This window comes from Homarus americanus, unplaced genomic scaffold (genome assembly GCF_018991925.1).
Source record: "Homarus americanus isolate GMGI-L3 unplaced genomic scaffold, GMGI_Hamer_2.0 scaffold22250, whole genome shotgun sequence".
Taxonomy (NCBI): Eukaryota; Metazoa; Arthropoda; class Malacostraca; order Decapoda; family Nephropidae; genus Homarus; species Homarus americanus.
Window position 1 is genome coordinate 12315412 of NW_024741189.1, and position 26067 is coordinate 12341478.

At 39.4% G+C, this 26067-nt stretch overlaps 2 protein-coding genes across 11 annotated transcripts in view; both read left to right on the top strand.

The window, feature by feature from the left end:
* Window positions 1-19167, top strand: part of LOC121875743 (protein PRY1-like) — a 46082-nt gene extending 26915 nt beyond the window's left edge. For 9 of the 10 annotated variants that reach the window (XM_042380418.1, XM_042380411.1, XM_042380410.1 and 6 more), the window contains 11 exons: window positions 1928-1982; window positions 8372-8498; window positions 9000-9079; window positions 9248-9424; window positions 11773-11802; window positions 15248-15370; window positions 15733-15823; window positions 16112-16262; window positions 16576-16756; window positions 17396-17603; window positions 17724-19167. In XM_042380418.1, coding sequence (XP_042236352.1) covers window positions 1929-1982; window positions 8372-8498; window positions 9000-9079; window positions 9248-9424; window positions 11773-11802; window positions 15248-15370; window positions 15733-15823; window positions 16112-16262; window positions 16576-16756; window positions 17396-17603; window positions 17724-17875 — 1374 coding nt within the window. In that variant the 5' untranslated portion in view covers window position 1928 and the 3' untranslated portion in view covers window positions 17876-19167. The remainder of the gene's footprint in view (window positions 1-1927; window positions 1983-8371; window positions 8499-8999; window positions 9080-9247; window positions 9425-11772; window positions 11803-15247; window positions 15371-15732; window positions 15824-16111; window positions 16263-16575; window positions 16757-17395; window positions 17604-17723) is intronic. The other variant, XM_042380413.1, reaches the window with a different exon arrangement.
* Window positions 19168-22053: 2886 nt separating this feature from the next.
* The window catches only part of LOC121875765 (E3 ubiquitin-protein ligase mib1-like), a 149779-nt gene continuing 145765 nt past the window's right edge, over window positions 22054-26067 (top strand). The window contains exons 1-4 of the mRNA XM_042380450.1: window positions 22054-22248; window positions 23674-23815; window positions 24826-24997; window positions 25832-26066. Coding sequence (XP_042236384.1) covers window positions 22147-22248; window positions 23674-23815; window positions 24826-24997; window positions 25832-26066 — 651 coding nt within the window. The 5' untranslated portion in view covers window positions 22054-22146. The remainder of the gene's footprint in view (window positions 22249-23673; window positions 23816-24825; window positions 24998-25831; window position 26067) is intronic.

The window sequence follows — 26067 nt, forward strand, 5'->3', positions numbered from 1 at the left end:
TACCTGTATCCTACTAAACAACACCGGTGCTTGCGACGTCCACACACACACACACACACACACACACTCACTCTCCTAACGCTGCAGCAGACAAAATTCTTCATTACTGTAGACTATCATTGTTGTCCCGAAGAAATTCTAGCCGCCATCTTGATATCGTAAAAAACCTAACCGAACCTAACCTAACCTGTTATAGAGTCTAAACATCTGGAGTCCTTCGTAGGAATTTCATGGCGAATTGGTCCTATTACGAGTGGTTGAGCTGTGTAAAGGAAGTAAAAGCCAGCAATCCATCTGAATCTAGCCACGCTCTTCACTGGGAATCATCTGCCATGCTGTAGAGTCGACAATATGGCCACTATTCAAACACAGTTACACACTATTACCACTCATCTACTCCAGCGATATTCCTCCTTTAAATTATAAAGAAATATTGTTAATGAGTTAGTGGGTATTGCCGACAGCTTTTAGATATGGTAAGAGTTTAATTCTTTAACCTACCATGATCCTGTGGCTGTCTAAGTCATCTTGCTAAATGTCTATGGGTTCAAGAGTAACAGGGAGGAGGAGGATTTGACGTATGAGGTCTTGAGGATCCAAGTCCAGGGTGTTTGAGTGCGTGGATGGGAGAAGCCACCTTATACCAGCAGTCCCCCGCCAGTCACCCAGGAAGTACACACAACAGACTGCGTCACTGTCTCCATAAATTCTTCCTGTTTAGGGATATTTTTCTCCCTAATATTGATAAGAGAGGCTGTGTACGACGGTGGTGTTGTACTAGTCCTCCCTGGGAAACAAGAGAACCAGTACCCAGAACAGTGTTGCGTGGATAGTGTCTGTGTGTTGTTGTGGTGTTACTCTTGTGTTCTATCACCTCCTCAGTGTTCCTAAGGTTGATCACAAACTACTGTATTTAACTTTGGATTGAACGCTTTAACGCCTTGTTTATACTTATATTGCCTCTGTATATCATATATTACAACATTAACACGAGTTTTAATGAAACTTGCTTGCAGAATGACTGTGCTTAATAATATATAAATGATGCTTGCTGTAGACTCGTAGGTGGGGGGCAATGCATTGTAATATACCGTATACAAGCACCAGTTAATCGGAGATACATTTTCTAATATTGGACTAACATCAAACAGCTAATGCTCTAAGGTGGTTTATTTATGCTTCGTAATGTACAGGTAAAAATACAGGTAAGGTACTTCAGTTCTTCATGGTAAGGAGAGTCGTGCATGGTATTTTGTGATGGATCTAACATGTTAAAGTTTTAGGTGTTTTAACGGTTTAGGTGTTTTAATGTTTTAGGTGTTTGAAATAAGAACCACCAGTTTTCCTTGTTAATTATGTATGTTAAGAACGCCTGTGTGTAGGTGTACAAATCAGCAATGATGAACCAGTAATGTGTATTTATTTTCCCTTCTGTTTTCTTACATTGTGAATTTATTGCATCTATATATTTCCTGACTGACTAAATGATTTATAGTAATTACACATTAACTATTTACAGCCTGTGACATCATTCGACCTCTTAGAGAACTAGTTTGTGGTTCGTTTGGTGTAAATAATCTGCGCCAGAGTGTTTCAGTTGTCAAGTGATGAATATGTGTGCTTTCAGGCACTGGGAGTCGTCATGATCAAGCATAAGGGAAGCGTCTTATTAATTTATAATCTCTTAGGTTTATTACATATCATGACCACAAACTACAGGGTAGACTACACTCAGTATCTGCTAGTCACTATGAGTGCTAGGTTACGTTTAGATCACACTAGGCTGTCTCCTATGACACTAACATCAGCATGGGGTGTTATATCTGTGAAATGGATTGTTTATTTCATTAGATTCAGTTAACAATTACTAGAGTTTAATATTAAAGAGTCGTGAGAACTAATTCACCTATTTCTGCGTCTCCTTCAGTATGGGAAAGACGAGGACGGAGACGACCACTCGCACCTTCACCAAGGACGGCAAGGTACTGTACTGTGTGTTGCCTTGAATGAAACTAACAAGTGTTTACAGGGCAGTGTGTGTATGTGTGTGTGTGTTTTCCATAATGACAACTGTATAAACAAGTGTGGTTCCTTTTACTGTGGTAAAAAATATATATAATTTTCTACATGCCCTCCCTTCTCGCTCTCTATTTGGTCGTGTTTTACCCACGTTGAAATAATTATACTCTAATTTAATGTGTATCCTGCACTTACCAGAATAATTATAATTATTATTCAGAATTACTCCTAATTTTGCATGTTTTATATTTTGATAATTAACCGCCAAAGTCACTCGTAACACCACCTCGCCGTGTCTAAAACTGTTTCCTGACATTGTCCACACCACGAACGTAAACACCATGGCAAGCAAACGGTACAAAAAGTGTCATCCTTCTTGAAATAATTATTACTTGCTCCAGCCGCTCAGTGATATCATAATGTAACATTTCTTCTTGGTATATAATGGTATATCTCTCCATGGTATATAATGTTTATTATAGTAGAGGAGAGTAGCGAAGTTGAATTGCAGGGGTAAGTATAGGAATATGTGCAATGGACGCTTCACTATAGGGTAGACCAGACGAACGCTAATCCTGAACAACTTCACGGTAAATATACTTGTAAACTCGAAAAATAACACCAGTATTCATGATTATATGATACCAGCCATCTGATTAGTTTTCATACGTGTATGTTTGTATGCAAGTACATATACATATTATATATTGATATACATAACATCATTGTATTTGTCTGTATGGTCTGCAAGGTGAATTTTTATTATACTCGCAAGTCATATTAATTCAGCAGGATTGCAAATTGGTCACCTGGTGAATAGATAGGTTTGCTTGTATACGTGTATGGGTGTGTATGTGGCGTGAAGGTCTTGTTGTGTCCAAGGCCGTGACGTTATTATTTGCATTCTCTGCTCATAAAACTCCCACCTTGTTTTGTTATATTAACATTATCGTCCTCAATTCAATTTTTCAATTTCAATTGTTTATTCCTTGATAGAGGAAGCGGGATCCTAGTGCTGTCACTAGGTACCCCTGTACAATAACACCAGAAGCATCTGGCAAGTGTGACAAGTATATACAGCATAAATATTATAAAGGGGCTTACTAAAGCCTAAGGAAGGAAGGATATTCCTTTAACACATAATCCATGTTATTTACATAGTATCTGGCCAGTATGGGGAGGATCATCGTGTCTCCGTCAGGGGGTCGTGGAGTGGTGGTCCAGCAGGCGTCACGGAAGCGTTGTGTGTGGGGACATCTTAGGAGGTAGTAGATAAGGGTGCGGCTGTCGGGTCTTCAGCATAATGCACAAGAGCGTTGCTCAGGGGATGCGGGGATACCAATCTCCCAAGCAAACTCATACCCAATGATGATACGGGCAGCAATCACGTCCCTTTTCCGCGCCTCTTGATTGCTGCAAGCTTTCAATGTCCTTCTAATTACACAAAAGTCCATATTTATAGTTATTTTTATTTTTTGATAATACCGAAATTTAAATAACTAATGACATAATACAATTCATTACGTGATCATTAGTAGTGAAGCAGAGTCATTAAGGAGTTAGAAAAACGCCTAAATATGAATGCGGATTTGTCGTAGCAAGTATACTGGAAATTCTGGAACGCATATATCGACTTCCAAAGACCTTGAACCTGGATCTTGGGTTTGTTGACGATTGTGCATGTCTGGTAATCTTTTTATTACAACCTTCAGCTGGATTTATAGGCCACTAGATGACAGAGGCGTGATTGCAGGCACGGTTCATAGGGGCCAAAGCGGTGAATTCTGAGAGTTTTTGTTTTCGTGGATTAAACTGCAGCTCGAGTTCTGTTTCGGGAGGTAATTATGCATGATTGAGTAGACAGTTCCGTTTACATGAATTTTGCATATGTATAAGACTACAGTTAGGTTTTTCATTCATATGGTTATACATATACTGTATTGTTAAACTGACAGTTCCGGGTACAATGAGGAAATCAATTACACGTAATCTTCTGTTCGACTTGTCATTCATGTGATGTCTTGAATGTTTAGGATAACGATATCAGTTATCATGTGACTTATCGATAGCATATGAGGAGTGACTCTGACTCTCCACCATCACGCCAGCCAGCCAGCTCAATCTCCTCCCGGCCCTCATAAGTCAGATATTGGGTGATGGGCTAAAAAAGTGGTTGAATAATGTCTCGGCTGATAAGGTAATTGGATTTTATTGTCTTATCTGTCGTCTCCTGTCTGTCATCCGCGTCTCTCATAATTCATTACTGTCACATCTGTATCGCTGGGCAGTCTCTGTCACGTCACTGTCACATTTAGCCTAAAATTCCCTCACCATTGCCACTCTTGTACCGCTGGACAGAGAGTCAACACCTGCGTTATCAGGCCTCAAAGATTTAATATTCACTTATCACTTTTATCTTAATTCAGCTTCAAGTATCTACAAACATCTGTGACCCATTGTTACCCGGGCCTGATATTATATTGTCTTACACCAATATTATTATTATTAGTTTTATTATTATTACTATTATTATTTCAGTTTTATTATTTTTATTATTTACGGCAGAATTTAAGATTTTTAATACATTGATTAACTTAACGGATGGAGACAGTTCACCTAGAGTGGTATATTAGTTTTTTATTCTATAGACGAACGCGTGATAACGACTGCGGATTTCCTGGTAGGAGAACGTTACTAGTGATTTTAAAATACGTTAGTAGAAGTGAATAACAGAATTTTATGATATGTGCAGGGAAGGTGTGTGTGTGTGTGTGCGTGTGTGTGTGTGTGTGTGTGTGTGTGTGTGTGTGTACGTACAGTAGGTGCTGGTAATGGTAGCAGGCAGTGCAACTCTTGCCACAGACAAAGTGAAGATAATAAGGGGACATGCGATAGTGTTGCGGCAGCCATGATGATGTTTACCCTCCCGATGACGCGATCGTTCGTCTACTGGGTGACGTCATCAGTAGAGTGTACTTGATTGGTTTGTTTTCTTAGACCGGATTTTTTTGCCCAAAAAGGTTAACCCAGTATAAAGTCTCCTAATCTAATCTAACATCTAACGTAATCTACCATCTCCGAACCTAAGCTAACGTCGTCAAACCTAATCTAACACATTCCCTAACCTAATCTAACATTCCCTAACTTAATATAACATATCTTTAACCTAAACTACCATATCCTAAGTTCCTAACCTAACCTAACTCAGGTAATATTAGGTATGTTTAATGATCAGGTGAAATAATCTAGGGGTGTCTAATCTTCACGTGAGCCCTTAGTTAGACAAGCTAAACAAGGAAAGTGTACAAACGCCCTAATCCCTTTGTGTATACCCGGACACTGCCTTACGATATCCTTTATCAACATACCACACAGTCCGGCTCACTTTGTTTCTCTGGCTGGTAAAAGTTCCTGAGATAAGGTTGAGTCCTGAATTAATATAAGGTTGAGTCCTGAATTAATATAAGGTTGAGTCCTGAATTAATATAAGGTTGAGTCCTGAATTCCCAAATGATCTATTAAATCTGATTTGTCTGTGTACTAGAAAAATGAATAGTTGAATGTATGTCATGTGGCTTGCCGCCATAACGTGTTGAAGTCTGTTATTATCTGGTTATTTTGGTCTCTTTTATGAACCGTCACGTGTCATGATGTCTGTCTGTCTGTTTGCCACTTCAGATAACAACTCTCTCTCTCTCTCTCTCTCTCTCTCTCTCTCTCTCTCTCTCTCTCTCTCTCTCTCTCTCTCTCTCTCTCTCTGTATGAATTTCACTTGGGTTGGTGGTTTTGTTTTTCCCACGAGAGAGAGACGTTCGTTGAGGTAGCCACTCATAGCCCACTTTCAACATGGATACAGTCAACAGTGGGACAGATCTTCCAGACAAACAATATTTACAATTATCCCGTCTTACTTGTGTGACTGTGTGTAAAAAAATCCTGGATGTTTTTACCTTTCAAACTTGACTAATACTCGCTAATAACAACGACGACCCTTGATCTACGACCTTCACACTTGACACACACACACTGGTATTAATAAACTGTTCTGTTCGACGTAGTCCAGGGACAAAAAACGACCCGATAGTCATCTTTATAGGGTGTCCCAGAAAATTGTCCTTGCCTCCATCTCTTCCTCCCTGCCTGCTCCCTGCTTGCCTGTTCCCTGCTTCCCTCCCTCTCTGCCTGTCTGCTCCCTCCCTCCAACTTACAATGTCTCAGGGACCAGGCAGGTGGGGGCGGGGTGCATTTTCTGGTAGTACCCTATATAGTTAATAAGAATGTTCTACTGTGTGATTTACTTACGCGAAATGTTTACTATAAGTGTGTGTGTGTGTGTGTGTGCTGAGCTGTTGCCTATCACAAGACCCCGGTGACCGCTATGAGTCATCTGCCAGCTTGTCCTTACTAAGGGATTTGAAAGTTTAGGCGCCAGCACGCACAACATTATACTGGGTTAACGTCAACTCAAGAATATGTTATACCTTGATTCCTATTGGTCTAGTCTAGTGTCATATCTGCGACCAATTGACCCCAGTAATCACGATGTAGTGTCTGTTTAGAATCGTAGAACTTCATAAATTGATCAGGAAATATATATAAAAAAACGGTGAAAATAAATGAATAAATGCAATAAATAAATCGTGTGTGTTGTGACGTCTCGACTGACATGGGTTTAGGTCTATGAGTCATGATAGTTGTAAAGGGATATAGAGTTTCAGGAAAGGAAGTGTTTTTACAGTGACTCAAGCTATAACCATCTGCTTTATGGTGTTAAGTGTGTTGTTATGATGGTTGTGTGAGTGTTGTGGTGATGAAGTGTGTGTGTGTGTTGGGACGTGTTATGGCGTTTGTGCTGGTGGATTACTACTACTACTTTTAACCCCCAGCCTCTCACTATACCCTGCATTCCCTTCCTGCCACCTGCTTGCACTCCACACCACAACACGTCTCTCTCTTAACCTCGCTTTTACATTATCTTCACTCATTAAAACCTAAAAGAACGTCCTATACACTATATAATATCACTATATCTATTTTAACCCTCATTTTTTTTTCGTATTAAAGAGTCTATACGTAATGTTCTTGAAGGGCGTCCAGTATCAATTAAATATGAGGTGTTATTCTCTTATCGATTTCACATTCAGTGTTGCGCGACGTCGAGGAATTTGCTCGCCGCGTGGACCCCAAACAGTGTAGCGGCGGGTGTTTGGTCTAGTATCAACACAATTATAACGTCTCATCAACAGTTGTTTTTCTTGCCTTTGTTTACGTCCTGGTGGGACCTACGGTGTATGACGTCACGGTGTCACATGACCAAAACACCCCCGTCACGGTATAGACTTGACTCAGGGCATTATTCCTCCTCCGTCTCCCCTTCGCCAGGCAGTGTGACGTGTTATAAGTTCCTTTCCCTTAATTTCCTTATAGCGTGTACTGTACCTAGTTGTGTGAGTCTTAGTGTAATAATCTATGTACGTACCCCCTCTAAATGGTACTGTACCCTCTATCTGGTACCGTACCCTCTCTGGTACTGTACCGTATTTTTAAAAAGTTATCTTCACCAGGATAAATCAACAGGTACTTGTTTATATAAATTTAAAATTTTATTTACACCCGACCGCAACACAGCGCGATGGCTCCTCAGATTTTCACGACGATGCTCTATTGATCTCCCATAATCCTCTCCTCTCCGCCACCCAGCCTCTCACACTGAAGTCTTGTGATTTAAAAACAGGAATAATAAAAAAAATTATGAGTTTAAAACAAAACAAATATTAAAAAGAGAGAAAAATTAATGACTTCTTGGTATCATAACCCCGTTTTAAATAGTTACTAAATAGTGTTGGGTGCCAGATGAAGTTTGTGTCGGTGATAAACATTTATATTATCTCAAACTTGTCTCATAGATGTTAATAATAAAATTACGGGTCACATAAACACGATACTATAACAGGTTGTTAACATTTCGCTTAAAGAAAAAAAAATATGTTGAATATAAACTGAGCCTTGGAATATTTTTTGGGTGAGAGAAGAGAGGTAGGGTGAAAGACTGGTAGAGAAAGAGACGGATTGAGAGAAAGAAGCATAGAGAGAGAGAGAGAGAGAGGTAGTACGAAAGAGGGAGAGTGAGTGAGAGAAAGATAAAGAAAGAGAGATAGACACATCATGTTCTTAATTTTCACTTGCACACGTACAGGAAACCTTGACAGTAATTTAAATGGTCGTGTGTGTGTGTTAGTTGATGTTATTAAGGCAACATAGTGTGGATGTTGGCATGTGTTATACGAGTGTTGAGTGTTGGCGTGAGTTACAGAGTTTATGATGTGAGTTACTGAGTTACCACGTGTTACAGAGGTACGAGGAGACGGTAGAGGTGGTGACGAAAGAAGATGATGCTGGTAACGTCACCAAGACCACCAAGACGGTCACCAAGGCTCTCGACTCTTACTGTACCAGGGAGATGGCCGCCGCGCTCGATGGTGAGGTCTCTCTCTTGTTTTTGTCTCTCGTTCTCTCTTTTCTATCTGTCTTGCTATCCAGTTTCTCTTTCCGTCTCTGTTTCTATTTATGTCTGTATTTTATTTGTATTTTTATATCTCTTTTCATCTCTCTCTCTCTGTTAATCATTGTAATTATGTCAAGGAACTCGGCAGAAAATAGTTAAGGATACGATTGTTTGTCTTTCTCTCTCCCTCTCTGCTTTCTCACCCTTTTTTTCTCCTTTCCTCACTTTTTTGTCCTCTTTCCCTCATTTTTTGTCCTCTTCCCACCTCTTTTGTACCCACTTGTTTCCTCTCACCCATATTTTTGCTTTTGTTTTTCCTCAATTTTATCCACGTTTTTTTAATGTATTGCACACACACACACACACACACACACACACACACACACACACACACACACACACACACACACACACACACACACACACACACACACTAAGCCAACCCTCTAATGAGATTCCATTTCTGTGTCGCCAGATTCGACGACCAGACGCTCACGCCCTAAGTCCTCCTCCTCCAGCAGTGACTCCTCCCCCGACCGTGCCAGGACCTCCAAGGTTAGGTTAGGTTAGGTTAGGGGGCTAATCTTCAGGTAAAATATGCGGGAGGGTTAATCTTCAGGTTAAATATTCAAGGGGCTAATAATCTTCAGGTGAAATAGGTAAAGACCAAGTCCATCTTTTCTTAGTCCAAAAACCACCTGTAGATGGTTTTAACTCCAACAGGTAAAGACTAAGTCCGGCACCAAGTCCAGCAAGGGAGGACTGTTGAGTAAGTTGAAGGGTGACAAGCCCGATGGCAGTGACTCCAGCGACGAGGAGGAGTTCGTGAAGGGCGTCCACAAGGGCGTCAACGAGCACAGGGCCAAGCATGGGGTCTCCAAGCTGAAGCTGAACAAGGAGGTGGGTTGTGGGTGGATGGTGTGTGTGGTTGTGGTGTGGTGGGTGTGAGTGCGTTTTATTTATGTAGGTGTGTGTGTGTGTAACTGTGTGAGTGTGTATGTGTGATGGTGGTTGTGTGGTGTGATGGTGGGCGTGTGGTGTGCGGTGGGTAGCGGTATGGGGTGGTGTGGGTGCGATGTGGTGGATAGTGGTGTGGGTATAGCGGTGTAGTAGTGTAATGTGGGTGTATGATAGTGGTGTGGGTGTGTGTGGTAGTGGTGTAGTATGGTAGTGCTGGTGTGTGGCAGTGGTGTGGGTGTGTGTGGTAGTGGTGTAGTATGGTGTAGTGGTGTGTGGCAGTGGTGTGGGTGGGTGTGATAGTGTAGTGTGGTGTAGTGGTGTGTGGCAGTAGGTGAGGACTGAATGAGTATATTGACCAGCCTGACCTACTTCTCGTCCTTGTCCTTGGTCCATACTGAAATATTCAGCACAGGATATGGATTTCATTTACACACACACACACACACACACACACACACACACACAGATAAGGACTTTAGTTGCTTGTTGGTTTTTCCTCTGACAGTCAAAATGTTCTAACTAAGGTCTTGTGTTTACCTATACCAGTCAATCCAATCCTTCCTTGGTTAAGTTCAACCTTAACTCTTGAGAAGTGAAACCTCATATAAATGTACTCATGGAATGTTAATAATACAGAGTTCATATTCTTTGTACTCATCGAATTTAACAAAGAATAATAACTTCTTTTAAAATATCACTAGAACGTTGAATTTACGTCTAGTTTTCTGTCTACATTTCATTTATTTACGATCTTTGTGTGTGTGTGTGTGTGTGTGTGTGTGGACAACGTTTCATTTTCTCTTCTATACTCTATTTACACCTTATTAATTTAGCGTTATATTTGATACTGTTTAATTCCCTTCAACGTTTAAAAGACCTTCTGCCACCCTCCTCCACCCCCACTTAAGACTTTGCTCATTAATTGTTACTATCTGAGAGTCTTAGAAAGTCTCAAGTGAATAATGATTTATAGGCTATCAGGACTCCCCTACCCCCTGGAGGACGCCCTGGTTCATTATAGATGTGGTAGTGGTGGTAGTAGTGGTGGTGGTGGTGGTGGTAGTAGTCATCTGAGCCTCTAGTCAGGGTTAATGTTTTATGCTTAATGATCTGTGGTGCTCTTTAACCTATTATAAACCAGTTTCGGTTAGTGGAGCATATTGGGTAACCATTAGTCAAGTTAGGGTGATGGAGCATATTGGTTGCTCTTGAGTCAGTAAGATTAGGGTGATGGAGCATAATGGTACTGGAGCTTTGAGGAGCATATTGGTACTGGAGCTTTGAGGAGCATATTGGTACTGGAGCTTTGAGGAGCATAATGGGACTGGAGCAATGAATATGAATAGATCTCAGATGAAGGTAAATGGAAAAGGTATGAATAAAAAATGAATAAGATGCCTAACTGGGATGAATAAAGATGATTGACAAGACAGTAATGAAAAATTAATGAAATAATACAACTGACAAATAAATGAAATTGTTTATGCGTGTGTATGTACAGGTAGGTGTGTGTGTGTGTGTGTGTGTGTGTGTGTGTGTGTGTGTGTGTGTGTGTGTGTGTGTGTGTGTGTGTGTGTGTGTGTGTGTGTGTGTGTGTGTGTGTGTGTGTGTGTGTGTGTATTATGTACGGGTGTGTGTGTGTGTTATGTATGGGTGTGTGTGTGTATTATGTACGGGTGAGAGTATGTGTGTGTGTATTATTCATGTACGGGTGAATCTGTATATGTATAAGTGTGTGTGTGTGTGTGTGTGTAAGTGAAAAATTTACCCATAGTTAATTATATACTTATGTGATTATATATACTTAAGACAAGGTGAAGTGTGTGGTGTAGGGTGTATGTAACCCTATAGGATAATTATATAGCCAAGTTATAATTATATATTATCTAGTTTAATATATCTAGATTTATTTAATTACTGATTCTAGGACATACGTGTACAGTATTGTATTTATATATCTAGGTTTATTTTACTAATTTTCTAAGCCTTAATTATCATCTAGGTTTATTTTATTATTCTAAGCCTTATTTAATTATCATCTCTATTAGATTTATATTAATTTTAGGTTAATTATTGTCAGAATGCATATGATGTTAATTACAGCGAGTGTTGATTATTTTCAATGTTAATTTATCTTTCCCGCGAGCTAAAATGAAATTTAACGGCCTAGAAATGAATTCAAATCCCTAATAATATAATTCAACCAATGGAATAAATATGAAGTGTATTTAACTTTGCTTGAGAGATTTAAAAAAGAGAGATGTAATGTAATTAGTATTTTCTTATAGCCAACGCAAGTGTTCGTGGTGATTCTGCTGGTAAGAAAACTCGTTAATATATTGTAGTGCGTTATTTACGGCATCTTAACACTTCCGCTCACATCTAATACTGTAATTAAACAAGCTACCACTATTATAATAACATCTCGGGTGGTTGTGGTTGTGGTTGTGGGGTATAACATTGTACACTACATGCTAAAATAATTTTTTTCTTTTAGTTCAATTTATGGTTTGTCATGAATTCGTTGGACCATGACCCGTAATTAATATACATGCTCGTCTGGATCAAGGGTGTTGTGTGGGTGTTTTACTTACCGGTTATGGTATGGATATTAGATTGTAATTAATTTATAGATGTGTGTGTTATTGTACACGTGTACATATTTAATCACCTGAATGATTAATGGGTGGAGAGATGCTTTGATACATGGGAGGGTTTTTTTCTTAAAATTTTCATCAAAAAAGTTTGGAAAGCGAGGCCAGTAAACCCGACTTGGCATCTCATTATCCTTGGGTGAGGAGCTGTAGGGGGGGTGGGGAGGTGATGGAGGGGAGGAAGCGGGTTTTGGGTGATGGTGGGGAATGAAGAGGGTATTGGGGAATATGTGAGGAGGAAACATTAAGTGTTGACGGAAACGTAGATAAAATATATGTTCACGAGTAGACGTCACATTTTGCAATTTTTTTTATAACAGTATATCTAATAATTTGTATACATATATTATTTTATTTATCTCTTAAGAAATATCAAAGAATATTTCCATTTTCGTGTAAATTTCTAATGATGCGTCCATTTTTTATGGATTTTTTTCGGGGACACACAACATGAACTGTACATTATATTATATTATATTAATATTATATTAGTGATTGATATATAACGTGATGAATACCTTTACCATGGGAAGCTTATATCGCGTAGTGTCCCGGCGGCCTTGGCCTAAATACTGTTTATCGGGTGACCTCAGTAGCGAGTGGGCGGCACTCAATACGGCACATAGGTAATTTATGCCAACATTCCGTGATTCCTGTTGTTAATAATGCTCCACTTAAAAAGAATGGGTGCGGCAATAATAGGTTAGTGCACCAGGCGACCTTAACCTACTTCTTGAGAGGGAGGGGGCGGGAGTGTCACCACGTTGGGCCGTATTTGGTGTGCACTCTGCGGTACATTGCGTTTAGTGCACTTTTCACTGACATTGATATTGTTTGATCCTAGTTTATGGTCCACATCTCGTACCATTATTATTATTATTATTTTATTTATATTCTCACACGACCCAGTATTATTATTATTGATACAAATAAGTAAGATAAATATGAAAATTAGCATAGGGCTTTTTACATTACATACATACATACTTACAAAGAGGTAGATAGATTCGTCTTTTACACGCCCTAGTGACATACCCAGATCTTATCCTAATGCTTGACTGTAAGATGAACAAGGAAAATAGAGAAAGAGAAACTAAGATTGAGTGAGTGGAGGATAAATAGAGAGATGGAGGAGGAATAATAAAGCAAAGTGGAAGAAGAAAGACCCAATAGGAAAAGGACTAGATAGGAATTAGAGATAAGAGAAGGAATATCAGGAAGAGAGGAAGATTAAGAAGGGAGGAATAGTGTCAACGAAAGGGCTAAAAAGGACAGGTAAGGGGAAAGGGGGATAAAATAATACTTGGGAAGAAGAAAAAGAGAAAAGAGTGAATGGGAGGAACAAGAGGGAAGACAGGAATGGACGGAACTCTAAATAATAATAATAATAAACCAAGACCGCTGAGGTACAGGGTCTCCTCTCACCCGCCCCACCTTCCACCCGCGTCGCCATGGAGACGAAGCACAATAAGTCCTAAAGATATATAAAGACAAGACAACGATTATACGGGCTCACGCGAGGTCTGTTAAAAGGTTACATCCATAAACCAAGGGTTTTAGCCACACACACACGGGTGGGCGGATGGTGGCTCTTCTCTTATCCACCAAAAGCGAAGGGAGGGGGGGGGGCGTTAGGAAGGGCTTACAGTGCAATATGGAATGACAAATTAAAATACAAGAGTTAAGCGATTTACTTTTGTTTCTGAATCACATTGGACCACAAAGAATAAATAAATATAATGCCAAGTGTTGTGGCTCAAAGCCTGACCACACACTGCCGGGATACAGTACTCGACTTCAGTCCTAAAGTGTCATTGGTTCGATCCCAGGACCTCCTTAGTCCACCCAGCTGTAAATAGGTACCTAAATACTGTATACAGTTGAGGGAGTTAAGACTGTAGAATGCAGTGTCGGCCGCTGTGTTCTTGTGTATACTGAAAGCTTAGGATACTGAACAGTGTTACAGCGTCCACACAGAATGGGACCCACATTCATATTTTTTTTCATATTGGTTGATATATTTTATGCTAATATGCCTGATGGTGTGTGAAACAGGTTTTGGTTATACTTTGGTGACAGTATACTACATGTACAGATGTTAGTTATAGTGATAGTGTATAGTACAGGTGTTAATTGTAGTATGGTGGTCATTTAGTACAGGTGTTTAACCCACTAACATACTAACGTAATTATCTTCTCCCTCTCTTCTTATTCTTGTTCTTTTTCTTCCCACTGTTTATTCACCCTTCCTTCTCTTAACCTTGATTCAATGGACACTGTTTTACCTTTGCTGTTAATTTTGCTTTATATTTCTCTCTCTCTCAATTCGTTACTTGATCCATTATTATCCTCACTTGTACTTTGATTTGCATATTATCTTATTATTTCTCCTTTTGTACATACGTTTGTGTCCTTAATTTATTTAATTTTTTATTTTTGTTCTTTTCTTGATATTCAATTTTTTGTTGTTATCTGTGTCATGATTTCCTCTCTGTTATCTGTTGCTGTTCGTGTGCTTCCTTTTTTTATCCTCCCTCTCCCTTTTCTTATGCCTTCTTTTCTTCCTCTTTCAACTCCATTTCTTCCTACTTCACAACTTCTCTTCTTACTCCTCTTTCTGCTTTCTACTCCTTCTCCTCTTCCTAATCCTTCTCCTTCCTTCCTACTCCTCTTCCAATGCCTTCTCTTCCTCTTCCAACTCCTTCTCTTCCTCCTACTTCTTACTCCTTCTCTTCCTTGTGATCTCCACTATTTGTGTCCACCCCTGACCCTCCTATGATCGTCCCTCGCCCCCCGTCTGTGCCACCACTGCCCTCCCATGGCCACCCCCTTCATCCTGTGGCCACTTTCGCCTTCCTATTGGCGGATCTCGCCTTCTTGTGGCCATCTACTTCTTTCTCTGGTCATCCACGTCCTCCTGTGGTCATCCTCGTCCTCCTGTGGCCATCCTCGTCCTCCTGTGACCATCCACGTCCTCCTGTGGTCATCCTCGTCCTCCTGTGGTCATCCTCGTCCTCCTGTGACCATCCTCACCCTCCTATGGTTCCTATTTTCTACTATGGCCACCTTTGCCCTTCTGTGGCCGTCCCGTCCCCGCCACCACCTACAGATGAACAAGTATGCCAAAGAATGGGCCAAAAAACTGGCGGTGAATGAGAAGATGTCCAACAACCCAGATAGCAAGTACGGGGAGAACCTCTACAGTGTCACCTCCAACACCAACAACTTCAAGGTGAGTCCTGCCACTCCAGAGCCTCGAGGTGGCCGCCAGTGTTGGAGAAATTACCACACCAGATTCTGTTTTGTTTTTGTTTTAATGTATTGTATTATGGTGGTTCAACAGGTTAAGCTTAATCTTCAGGCTCTGTTCACATAGTTTCTATACGAGTCAATATATTTAAAAAAACAATATAGATAGATATTCGGTCAAATCTTCATACAGTTTTAAATTTATTAAGTATATAGCTACATAGATCGTAAAAGTAAATAGACAGTGGTCTAAAAGTACTTAGCTAAGGTTATATCTCAGTGTTCTGGGTGGTGTGGGTGGAAATATGACCAGTGACCATTAATATGTCTTGTGCATGTTCCCAGGTCAAGTCAGACGAGGTGGTGGACAAGTGGTACGGGGAGCATAAGGAACACAAGTTCGGGGAGGAACCTAAAGGAACCCTCCTCAAGTCTGGTGAGTGTTGTGGCGGTCTATGCTTACACACACACACACACACACACACACACACACACACACACACACACACATACATACATATGGATTACCTGAAAAATCATCTCCATGCCAGCTTATTTCACCCAAAGTTTAACCTAACTTGACCTCATCCCCCAAATAGTGTTAGGTTTGTGAGGCTGGATGGTTAATCTTTATGTGACATAAGCTGGTATTAGTCTCATAATAGAACAATAATTATAATAATATGAAAATAATACACATATTGAGTGTTGATGTGTGTTGCAGGCCACTTCTCGCAGATGGTGTGGAAGGATACGAAGCAGATGGGTGTGGGCAAGGCAAGGAACGCTGCAGGCACCAAGGTCTTCGTGGTAGCCAACTTCGACCCGCAAGGCAATTGGATGGGCCAGTTCGCTGATCAGGTGCCACCAGTAGGGTAAGACAACGTGTTTTTGCTCATGTTTGTGCTATTAAAGAGTGTTCCTGTAGGTAAAAGACGGGCTAACATTCATCTGGCTTACTGGATGGGTGTTCAAGCCTGCTTGGATCCAGGTTGCACTAACGACAGTGTACAGTTCCTCATTGTAGTCAGAATAAAATTTATATTTATAAATTTAGAGCTTCAGTATCATGCAGTGAATACAATTTGTCTATTGTTGTATTTCTCTGTAAAAAAAAAAAAAAAATTTAAGTTGATAAAAAAGATAAACATGAAATCACATTCCTGACTTTCTTTCTTTTGTGGTCAGCGGATTCCCTAAGTCAGCGACCTCGGGGAGGACATCACTGTTCAGCAGCAAGACTAAGAAGTCCTCGACCAGTGACTCGGACTCCTCTTCTGATGAGGATGACTTTGCTAAGGACTGCCTCAAGGCCCACAATGACCTCCGCAAGAAGCATGGTGCCCCGCCTCTCAAACTCAGCAAGAAGGTGAGCACAGTACTGGAGGAAGGGCAGACTACTGTAAATGGAGGCTCCAGCTGAAGGGAAGACATAGCAGGATGTATGGTGGAGGGAGACAGACCACAGTACTGTATGTGATTGTGTCTCAGCACCAATAAGAACAGGAGTTAACCGTGGCTGCTATAGTCTAACCTAAGACTTTAAGAGCAAGTTGATTTTTTCATTATCTTAATCTGGGAGAACTGGCTGATTATTGTTGGTATTATTTATCTTAGGAATGGGAAATCTTACTCCCTCATGTCAGTCATATGATTGAATTAAAACATTAGCGATGCAGCTGACAAGTGCAGTACATTATTTTTATACCTACATCAGATATATGAATCCAATATTACATACATTTTTAGATGCTCTTACAGAACATAAGCTCATATTTTTGTACTGATGCTGTTCCTCTGTCAGTGATTACTATATAGTAATACTCAAAACTAATACAATAGATGTTGCTGCTGATGATTTAACTTATAGAATGTCAGAATCCATCATTTTGTGTCTTTGTCTTTGATTTCCTTACAGAACATGTCATCCACCCAGAAGTGCAAGTGATACTGTGTATTTTTCTTCTATAAATCACTATTATCTTCACTACCTCTTTTCCATCTACAGCTGAGCAAGTACGCCCAGGAATGGGCCACAACGATTGCTAAGAAGGACGTTCTGCAGCACCGCCAGAACAACAGTTATGGTGAGAACCTGTACTGTGCCTGGTCATCCAACCCCAATCACAAGATCAAGGGCCATGAGGCTGTTGATTCCTGGTACGAGGAGATAAAGGACTTCACCTTCGGCAGGGAACCCAGTGATCTCAGGGCAGGTTAGTTTATGGAATTAACTTTAACTGTATGATTTGAGAATTAGTTAAGATGATTGATAGATTGTAATAATGAAAAACTGATAAGGAGTTCCTTACTAATTGTGAACTTGGTTCCAACAGGTCACTTTACGCAGGTGGTGTGGGAGGACAGTAAGGAGCTGGGCGTGGCCACTGCTCGCAACAAGTCCGGCAAGATTTACGTTGTGGCCAATTATAGCCCAGCAGGCAACTTTGTAGGCAGCTTTGCCACGAAGGTCCCCAGGCTTAAGTAAGCCCCAACAAGATGGCTGGATGGTCAAAGGTCAAAACACCATGTGAAGCTATCCAACATTGACATGAGAAGTGAGGGGCAACAGCAACCCTTCAACCCCTCATTGTTACCCCAGCAGACCCTCACCACTGCCCCACTGCTGCTCCAGGAGCCCCTTACCACTATCTCAACAGTCAGTCATCACTACTACCACAGCACCACACCGATCTCTATCACACCCACTATGAACTTCTGCTATACTGTACTGGCAGCGACTTAAAATAACAGTGAAATACCATCCTTAGTACTGTACTGTACACCAATGGGTATTATCTGTTCCATTCTTTGCGGAGATTGGATTTTGTAATAAGATTTTGGCGCTTGTGTTGCAGTTCTATACTCTATTACCTGTCTGTACTGTGGTCACGCTTCATTGAGGGGTGTCACAGAGCCTTTGGTTGTCCAGTTACCACACACACACAGCGACCTCCCAGCTTATGCATAAACCACATAATTTTACACCCAATAAAGTTTTCTTCTGTTGTCCTTTGGTGCTCAGTGATATTGCTAAGCTTTATCATGCTTCCTAAGTATTATATATATTTTTTAAGCCTATTTAGTTAACATTTTGTATGAAAATTATAAGCACAGTACAGTACATATAAAATTAAAAGTTCCTTGAGGCTCCCTGCTTATATATATTCATTTGGTTAAGGTAATAATTGATAAGCTTCAACACCTGTAGTGCTTATATACACGTGAGGTTCTTAGCGAGTTTAGCAGTTAAGGGGCAGTGTATGTTGATGTCAGGACCTTTGGGCTACTGCTGAAGGTCAAGTCTCAACCCTGAAAGCTCCCCCTGCCATTCCCAAGGGTCTAGAGATCTCTGTGTACCACCTTTATGTTGTCGAGGACACTTCTCTGTATGTGTAAATATATATGATCCCTGACTATTTAATCATTCCCTTATATGTATATTTATCATGTCTTTGATGTGTATATTCTTAAACTACAATACTTCCCAAAAGTTGAACATAACTTGGCGAACATGGAAATGGCGAAAAGTGCATTGAGTGGTGGCGGAGATGTCAGTTATATGGCAGTTTACATCAGGTTAAGGCCACTAGGGAGTACCCAGGAGTATCCCTCTTTGATAATCAAAACATATGTTACGCTAACGTTATTTCAATTTTTGCTGTTGTCATTATTTATTCCTATGACTATAACTTAAGGTTGAGTTCTGCATGTAATTATGCCATTATGATTATTCCATACGACCTGTGATTGACTAGAATTAATAAAAGGCAAATCAGATTTTCTTTTCTCCAAAATTCTTTTTAACTAAATTTGAAATTCTGGTATAGTGTAGGACTAGTTATTAGAACCAACACAAATATCTCTGCAAATATTTTATCTATTAAAATTGTATTTACAGTAGATGATAGGAGAGTAGGCGAGAAAAGATGAGGAAGGTAGATAGATGATGGCGGTGATTATGGCGCATCCAGAACAAATGATTGGAAATAGGGGTGAGACTGATGACTCGAGACAGTGAGACACCTTCCACCAGGAGACAGGGTGTTATTTTGGAGGTAATGTTTACTCGGTCTACCGTTATGATTTAGTTCACATTTCTTTTATTTGTCCTTCTATCTCATGACAATTCTCTCTGTTCTTGATACATTTCATTTATGTTATTTAGTTGTCCTTCAAGTCTATAACTATCAGAAAACCCTTCTCTTACAGTTGCAGGTGAAATTTCCTCAACAGTAGTTTTAGCAAGTTCCAGTCATTCCAGACCCAACCTAACCAATAGAATTGAATCCTTTTGATAATGGGCCCCGCTAATTTACTGAAGCCTACTAAGACTGGGCCCCAATCTTCAAGGTTAAGTTAGGCTGGGGCCATTAAGGTAGGACCTGATGCCTATTATAACCGAAGTATATTTGACCAACAGTATATAAGGCCACCTGTTGCTAACTGGGTGATGGGTACGAGACGCGGTCACTGGGTGGAGGCTAAACAAGTACGGTATATCCTAACTAAGACTCACCTCACACCACACTCCAGGTTTCCGAGGAATATTCTTTCAAGATTCTAAGCTACCCATAACTGGTAATGTGTGAAGCCCCTAACTGGCTCACTTATGCTATGATAGCCAAACTGGCACTGAAATTTCACCATGACTCTTCAGCAATTATAGCCTTATACGTACTTGTTTAGGTCCCCCATCATCCACCACGCTTGTCTGTCCCATGTCACGGTCTCTAGATCTCCAATGTATCTCCAACCTCGTACTCCATCGTCCTCCATGTAGGCTTGAGTCTATCTGTGCCATCTGCTGTCTATTTCAGTTAACTTGTTTCCTCAATATTCCTATGACTCACATGGCCACTCTGCCTCTGTACAGTATGTCTGTCTACATTTCTTCATTACATCATCATCAATGGAGCAACAATGTGATGATAATAATAATGTAATAACTAATAATAAAACAATAATAACAATGATAATACAGGTACTGGAATGTAATAATGATAATAATAAAATACTGAAATTATAATACAGTAAAATCCTCATACAGATTTACAATTGGTATGGTATGTATATAGACGACTGCAGGTATACAGTTTTCATGTGTGTAGATACAGGTATATGGTGTGCTGTATCCATGGACCACGAAGGTATCCAGTTTCCAATGCCGTTTAACCACCCAAAAATTGCATAGACCTGGAGTGCGCGCACACACACACCTGGGGGAGACCATTTTACTTAATATCTATCTATCTATCTATGTAACTTCAAACCTGGGTTGACATAGCTGCTTAATTTTTAGTTCAAAATGAATTATATAAAAAAAAGAAACATATGAACCCTGAACTGACAAGTGATATCGAACCCCTGGAGTTAACGAAGCTGTAGGTCTAAGTAATGAAACTTAATTTATTTAATAGCTATAACAAATATAAATATAATAAGAGTATAACAAAAATCAAGTGTAACAAGTTCTAAATATTGGTGCTACAATAGTAAGTGGGACTATCGTTCATAATTACTTTTAAAGGGTCATGACCATGGTGACATCCGGCGGATTTAATGCCCTTTAATATGTCGCTTTGTGTCCGCCCAAAAACAATGTTACAAGTAAACCACGGATAAAACCATTTAAACCACTTATTACTATTCTTAATTTAAAGTGGACAATGATAACCAGTCAAACCTGACGTAAACACAACTATTATAGGATTGTAAAGGTAAGTGACCAACTTGTGATTACAGTGTCCCCATTTAGTTTTTTATATTTATTCTACTTAGTTACAGGGATATTAATAAGATATAAATTTTTGCTCTTTTTCGATAGGCTCTAGAGATTATATTTCTTCTATTACATATATTGTAGTGTCTAAAACAATAATTGTGTATTTCTAGTGAAAAATAACAACAGTTCAAAATAAAAACATACCAAGTGTCTCAGTTCCATATTTTCATTTTTATAATATGACCCTAAATAATATGGAAACACTGCCTCTTAGGCCTATGAGTCTAACTATGGACTTGTTCTATTCCTGGAGAGTATGCCTGGGGTTAACACCGATCTAAAGAAAAATAAAGCAAAAGTAGCCTTATTAAGCGGCTAACGGGCCGATTAGTGGCGAAAAGGCTAAAGTAAAGTCGCCAATCGTGGCTCCAATATCTACCGACCCAGACATATTTGTACCCCTCAGCATATTAAACAAATTGTTGCCTCGCTAACCTGAATATCTGGATCCATTTCTGCAATCTATCGTGTCTGTCAAACTTCAATTCCGGTGAAAAATACAAAGATATTCTCAGGACGTGTGTGTGTGTGTGTCTATGCTCTCAACTGTATAGCAAAGTAACACACACATATATGCTGTTCCGGCCGGATATGAGTCTCTCCTTGGAAGTAAATTATTATTACAATGTTAGTGGTGGCATTTGTGTTGAATGTCACAAAGAATTATACTTATCCTTGTACTTGTTGAATATAATTTGTTTAACGAATTCTACCTTCAACATGAGGAAACGTTCACTATACCTTGCAAAAATATATATAAATGTCAGAAAAACATAATAGCGAATTTTTTAATATATCTTGTGCAATATTTATAGGTTCTGAGTATAAATTATCAGCGATATAAATATATTAAAATATTTTCACTTATTGATGAAGGCAGCGGAACATAAACACCGAGTTGTGTGACGTTCCTTCCTGACCCAGACCCTCGTGTTTTAACCCTTGTTCCACTCCTTCCTGGCGTTCACTTGGCTATGGAGGCAGCAGGAGCAACCACCGGGAGGAACACGAGATACATGATGGAAGGTGTTGGCGCTAGAGTCATCAGAGGACCTGATTGGAAGTGGGGAAAACAGGTAGGTTTACCCTCGGCCTGACCCAAACGTTGATCCCAGTTGGAGTATTGTTACTGTGTGTTCCTGCTAGATAGATACTGTGGTTCACTGTTCCTTGATATAATTTTAGAACTTGAACTAACTAACATAAGTTATCTTTCATCTCAATATAAGGTGAGCTAAACATTCCATCACTGTTCATTGGTCGTGGCTACTGACTCTAGTTTGGTTCTTGTTTCTTAATGCAGGGAGATGGTTTTTGCTTAATTGCTTAATTTTTGACACAATATGAAGAACTTGTCAAATTAATAATACCATATAGTTTATGGTATTTTCATAATGTATCATAATGATATAGGAAGAGGAGTGTACCCAAACCCTATGGTAATATTGCAGTAAACAGCAACAACAGAATTCCGGAAATTCACTACACTCAATCGATAGAAATATTTTTTCTATAATAATTTTCTTATATTACATTAGGTTAGGTTAAGTAACACATTTTTTTTATCAGATTCTTTGGTTGCTGTAATCTGTAATTTTACCTACCCTATTTCTTGCCTTGAGAATATTATGTATCTGGTAAAGGTATCTTGAAATTTAGTGTTTTGTTTTACTGAGTGTGACAAGTAGGCTGCAATAGCCTCCTTGTCATCTGTGAATACAAACAAGCTAAACTTAGGCCATGTCAGATTGCAACAGGAGTGAACTATTGAACACAGCCAAAGTTGCATAATAATTGCTCAGTTATTACACTGTTATTACAGTGGACTTCTCTTGGTGGTCTACTGACAGTGTCATAGACAAAAAAGAAAAGAAAAAAAGACTGGAACACCAAAACTGATAATTGTAAGATGCCTATGTTGGATCTGTATTATAACGGGCAATGTTTGGTGGATTTGGCATCCTGTGTACCTCCGGCAAGGCTGTGGGCTTGTAACACTCGTCTTGCCCGTGGTTTCCACCGTTTCTTTGTGGATGTCGGTCACACTAGAATAACCCGTTATAGTACAGCCTTCTTTCAGCCACACTGTGGAATTCTCTGCCTTCTTTGTTTCCATACTAAAGCAATGTCTCGCTTCAAAAACCTGGTTTTCCGGCACCTTCGTGATGTAGATTAATATAATCTTTTTCTTTATATTTTAAATATCTTTTTACTTTTCTTTTTTTGCCCCTAGGCCCCGTTGTGGGTTGATGACCTGTGCCCAGGTGGGCACAATATCTCTTTAGGTGTGTTAAAAAAAAAATGATCTTGTAAATTAATTGAAGATATATAATGTTAAAAAAAAAGGTTAATCGCTGTAGATTTCGTGCTTTTTCCCTTATCGTTCTGAGAGTTTGAGTCACGACATGTTCCCTGTACTGTACTGTTTTCACCCGTCGTTCATAGACTCAAACTCAGCTTAATTGTTGCCATCATATTCGTCTATATCATTATTTCCACAGGATGGCGGTGAAGGGCATGTGGGAACTGTGAGGAATTTTGAATCTCCCGAAGAAGTTGTGGTCGTGTGGGATAATGGAACAGCTGCCAACTACCGTTGTGCTGGTGCCTATGATCTTCGGGTCTTAGATTCTGCGCCGACTGGTGAGGAAAATTTCATCGTGTTTTGTTTTCTGTTATTTTAAACATATCCTGTAGCTCTTACCAAACTCACAGTGCTACTATAGTGTGCGGTGTACAAATATATACGTATTGATTCTAACCTAACCTTACCTTACCTTACCTTACCTTACCTAACCCAACCCAACCTAACCTAACCTAACTTAGCTGACACTATACAGTACAGTATTATGATCAAGACGTAACACTGATCCCTATGTTTCAAGTCATTTGTGTGTGTTCTTTATTCATCTGACCTAAAGGTGTAATTATTAATGATAACAACAACAGCTATACGGTGTATTGGTTGGGGTGTATTATTATCCCATAACTTATCAACTTGAATTACATTAAAGATTAATGTACTAATGAGGGCAATTATGGCACAACAAAAACAAAAGACAAATTAGCAACTTGGCACAACTTAGTCCAAGGCTCAATCACAGCCTTCTCTTTATCCCAACAGTTCGGGAGTGAAGGTTTGGAATTATAAAAATTACAAATTTAATAAAAAAATGTTTTCCATGATAAGTGTGTAGGTTCCATCATGAACAGATACAGATTAATTAAATCAAGAGAAAGAATCAACATAATCCTGAGTAAACCACTAATATATGCACAGTAAATAAACAATAAACTACTTTGTAATATCACCGTTGATTGCACTGTAAAATACTATATTCATAATTTGAGGCCAAATGCTGGCTGCTTATTTTTAGGCCTCCGGAACCTAGCTAATTTTTCCATTTAAATCGGTTAAACTATAATTCTTAATTTGCTAATTCATGATGTAGTGTATTCTGGTACCTAGCTCGTGAATTATCGTGACTCCACTGTAGTATTGTATGTGTGTTGACCTTGATTCCAGTCCCTGTATAATGGTGGACAGAGGGTAATATAGCTAAAAAAAACAAAAAAAAAAAAATCCTCCCAACAATCATGTACAGTATTATGGTCCTGCAGATAATCAATCTCATGGCATGATATTTTTCCAGGGGTAAAGCATGAAGGCACCATGTGTGACACTTGTAGGCAACAACCTATATTTGGAATACGGTGGAAATGTGCAGAGTGTAGCAATTACGATCTCTGTTCAGTTTGTTATCACAGCGACAAACACAACCCCAGGCACCGCTTCTATCGCATCACGACAATTGGCTGTGAGAGGTGGGTGGTTCCTTGTTATTTATTTTGGATTAATGCACAGGGTGTTTCATAGGTCACTCTCCATAGGAAAATTAATGTTCTTTTTCTTCTTTTTTCAGGTGAAGGAATCATAAATCAACGAAGATTACAAATGTTGTCTAGATTCATTTTGTAACTGATTGATGTGTAGCATCTGGCTGTCCAAACATGAATATCAAATTGATTCTCTCCTCCAATGTTAATTTTTCTGTCATTATCGTTAATTTATTATGATTCCCTCACTGGAAAAAGAATATAAATTTTTCTATGATGTGTGACCTATGAAGCACCTTGTATGGTACATTACAAGTCAATGGCTGAAAGACAAAATAATAGCATTCCCTGATTGGATCACATTTACCAACAAACTTTTCCTCAAAAATGTCTCAAACATGTTTTTAAAGAGTATATTTAGTGCACACAATGATTATAAGGCCTAGCCAATTCCTGTGGTTTTAATGTGGTAGTGATGCATTAATAGTAAGTCTATTACACTGTACATATATAAATTTTGAGATGGTTTGCTTTCACTGGAATTGATTTTTGATGAGGTTATATCTGATGGAGAAATTTCAGACTGATCCATTTAACATTTTATTCTCCACATGTGGAATTTAAATACATCAGCATTCCCACAGTTGAAACATCCTCAGTCAGTATCATTCCATTGCTTCTCATGATCATGTGAACCATGACTAAAGCACTATACTATATATATTTTATCATTAGTTTAGTCAACCAGTCTTATACAGTACTGAATGTTGTTTTTAGTTTGTCTCTCTACCATAATACTGTATTAAATCTCATCGTTGACAGAGTATTACTTGAGCCTCGTCGTAAGAGTAAGAAAATCGGCATTCGAGGCATCTTCCCCGGTGCCAGAGTGGTGAGAGGAGTAGACTGGCAGTGGGAGGACCAAGATGGAGGTAATGGTCGGCGAGGAAAGGTCTCTGAGATTCAGGATTGGTCTGCAGCGTCACCAAGATCAGCTGCTTATGTCATATGGGATAATGGTGCCAAAAACTTGTACAGGGTTGGCTTTGAAGGAATGG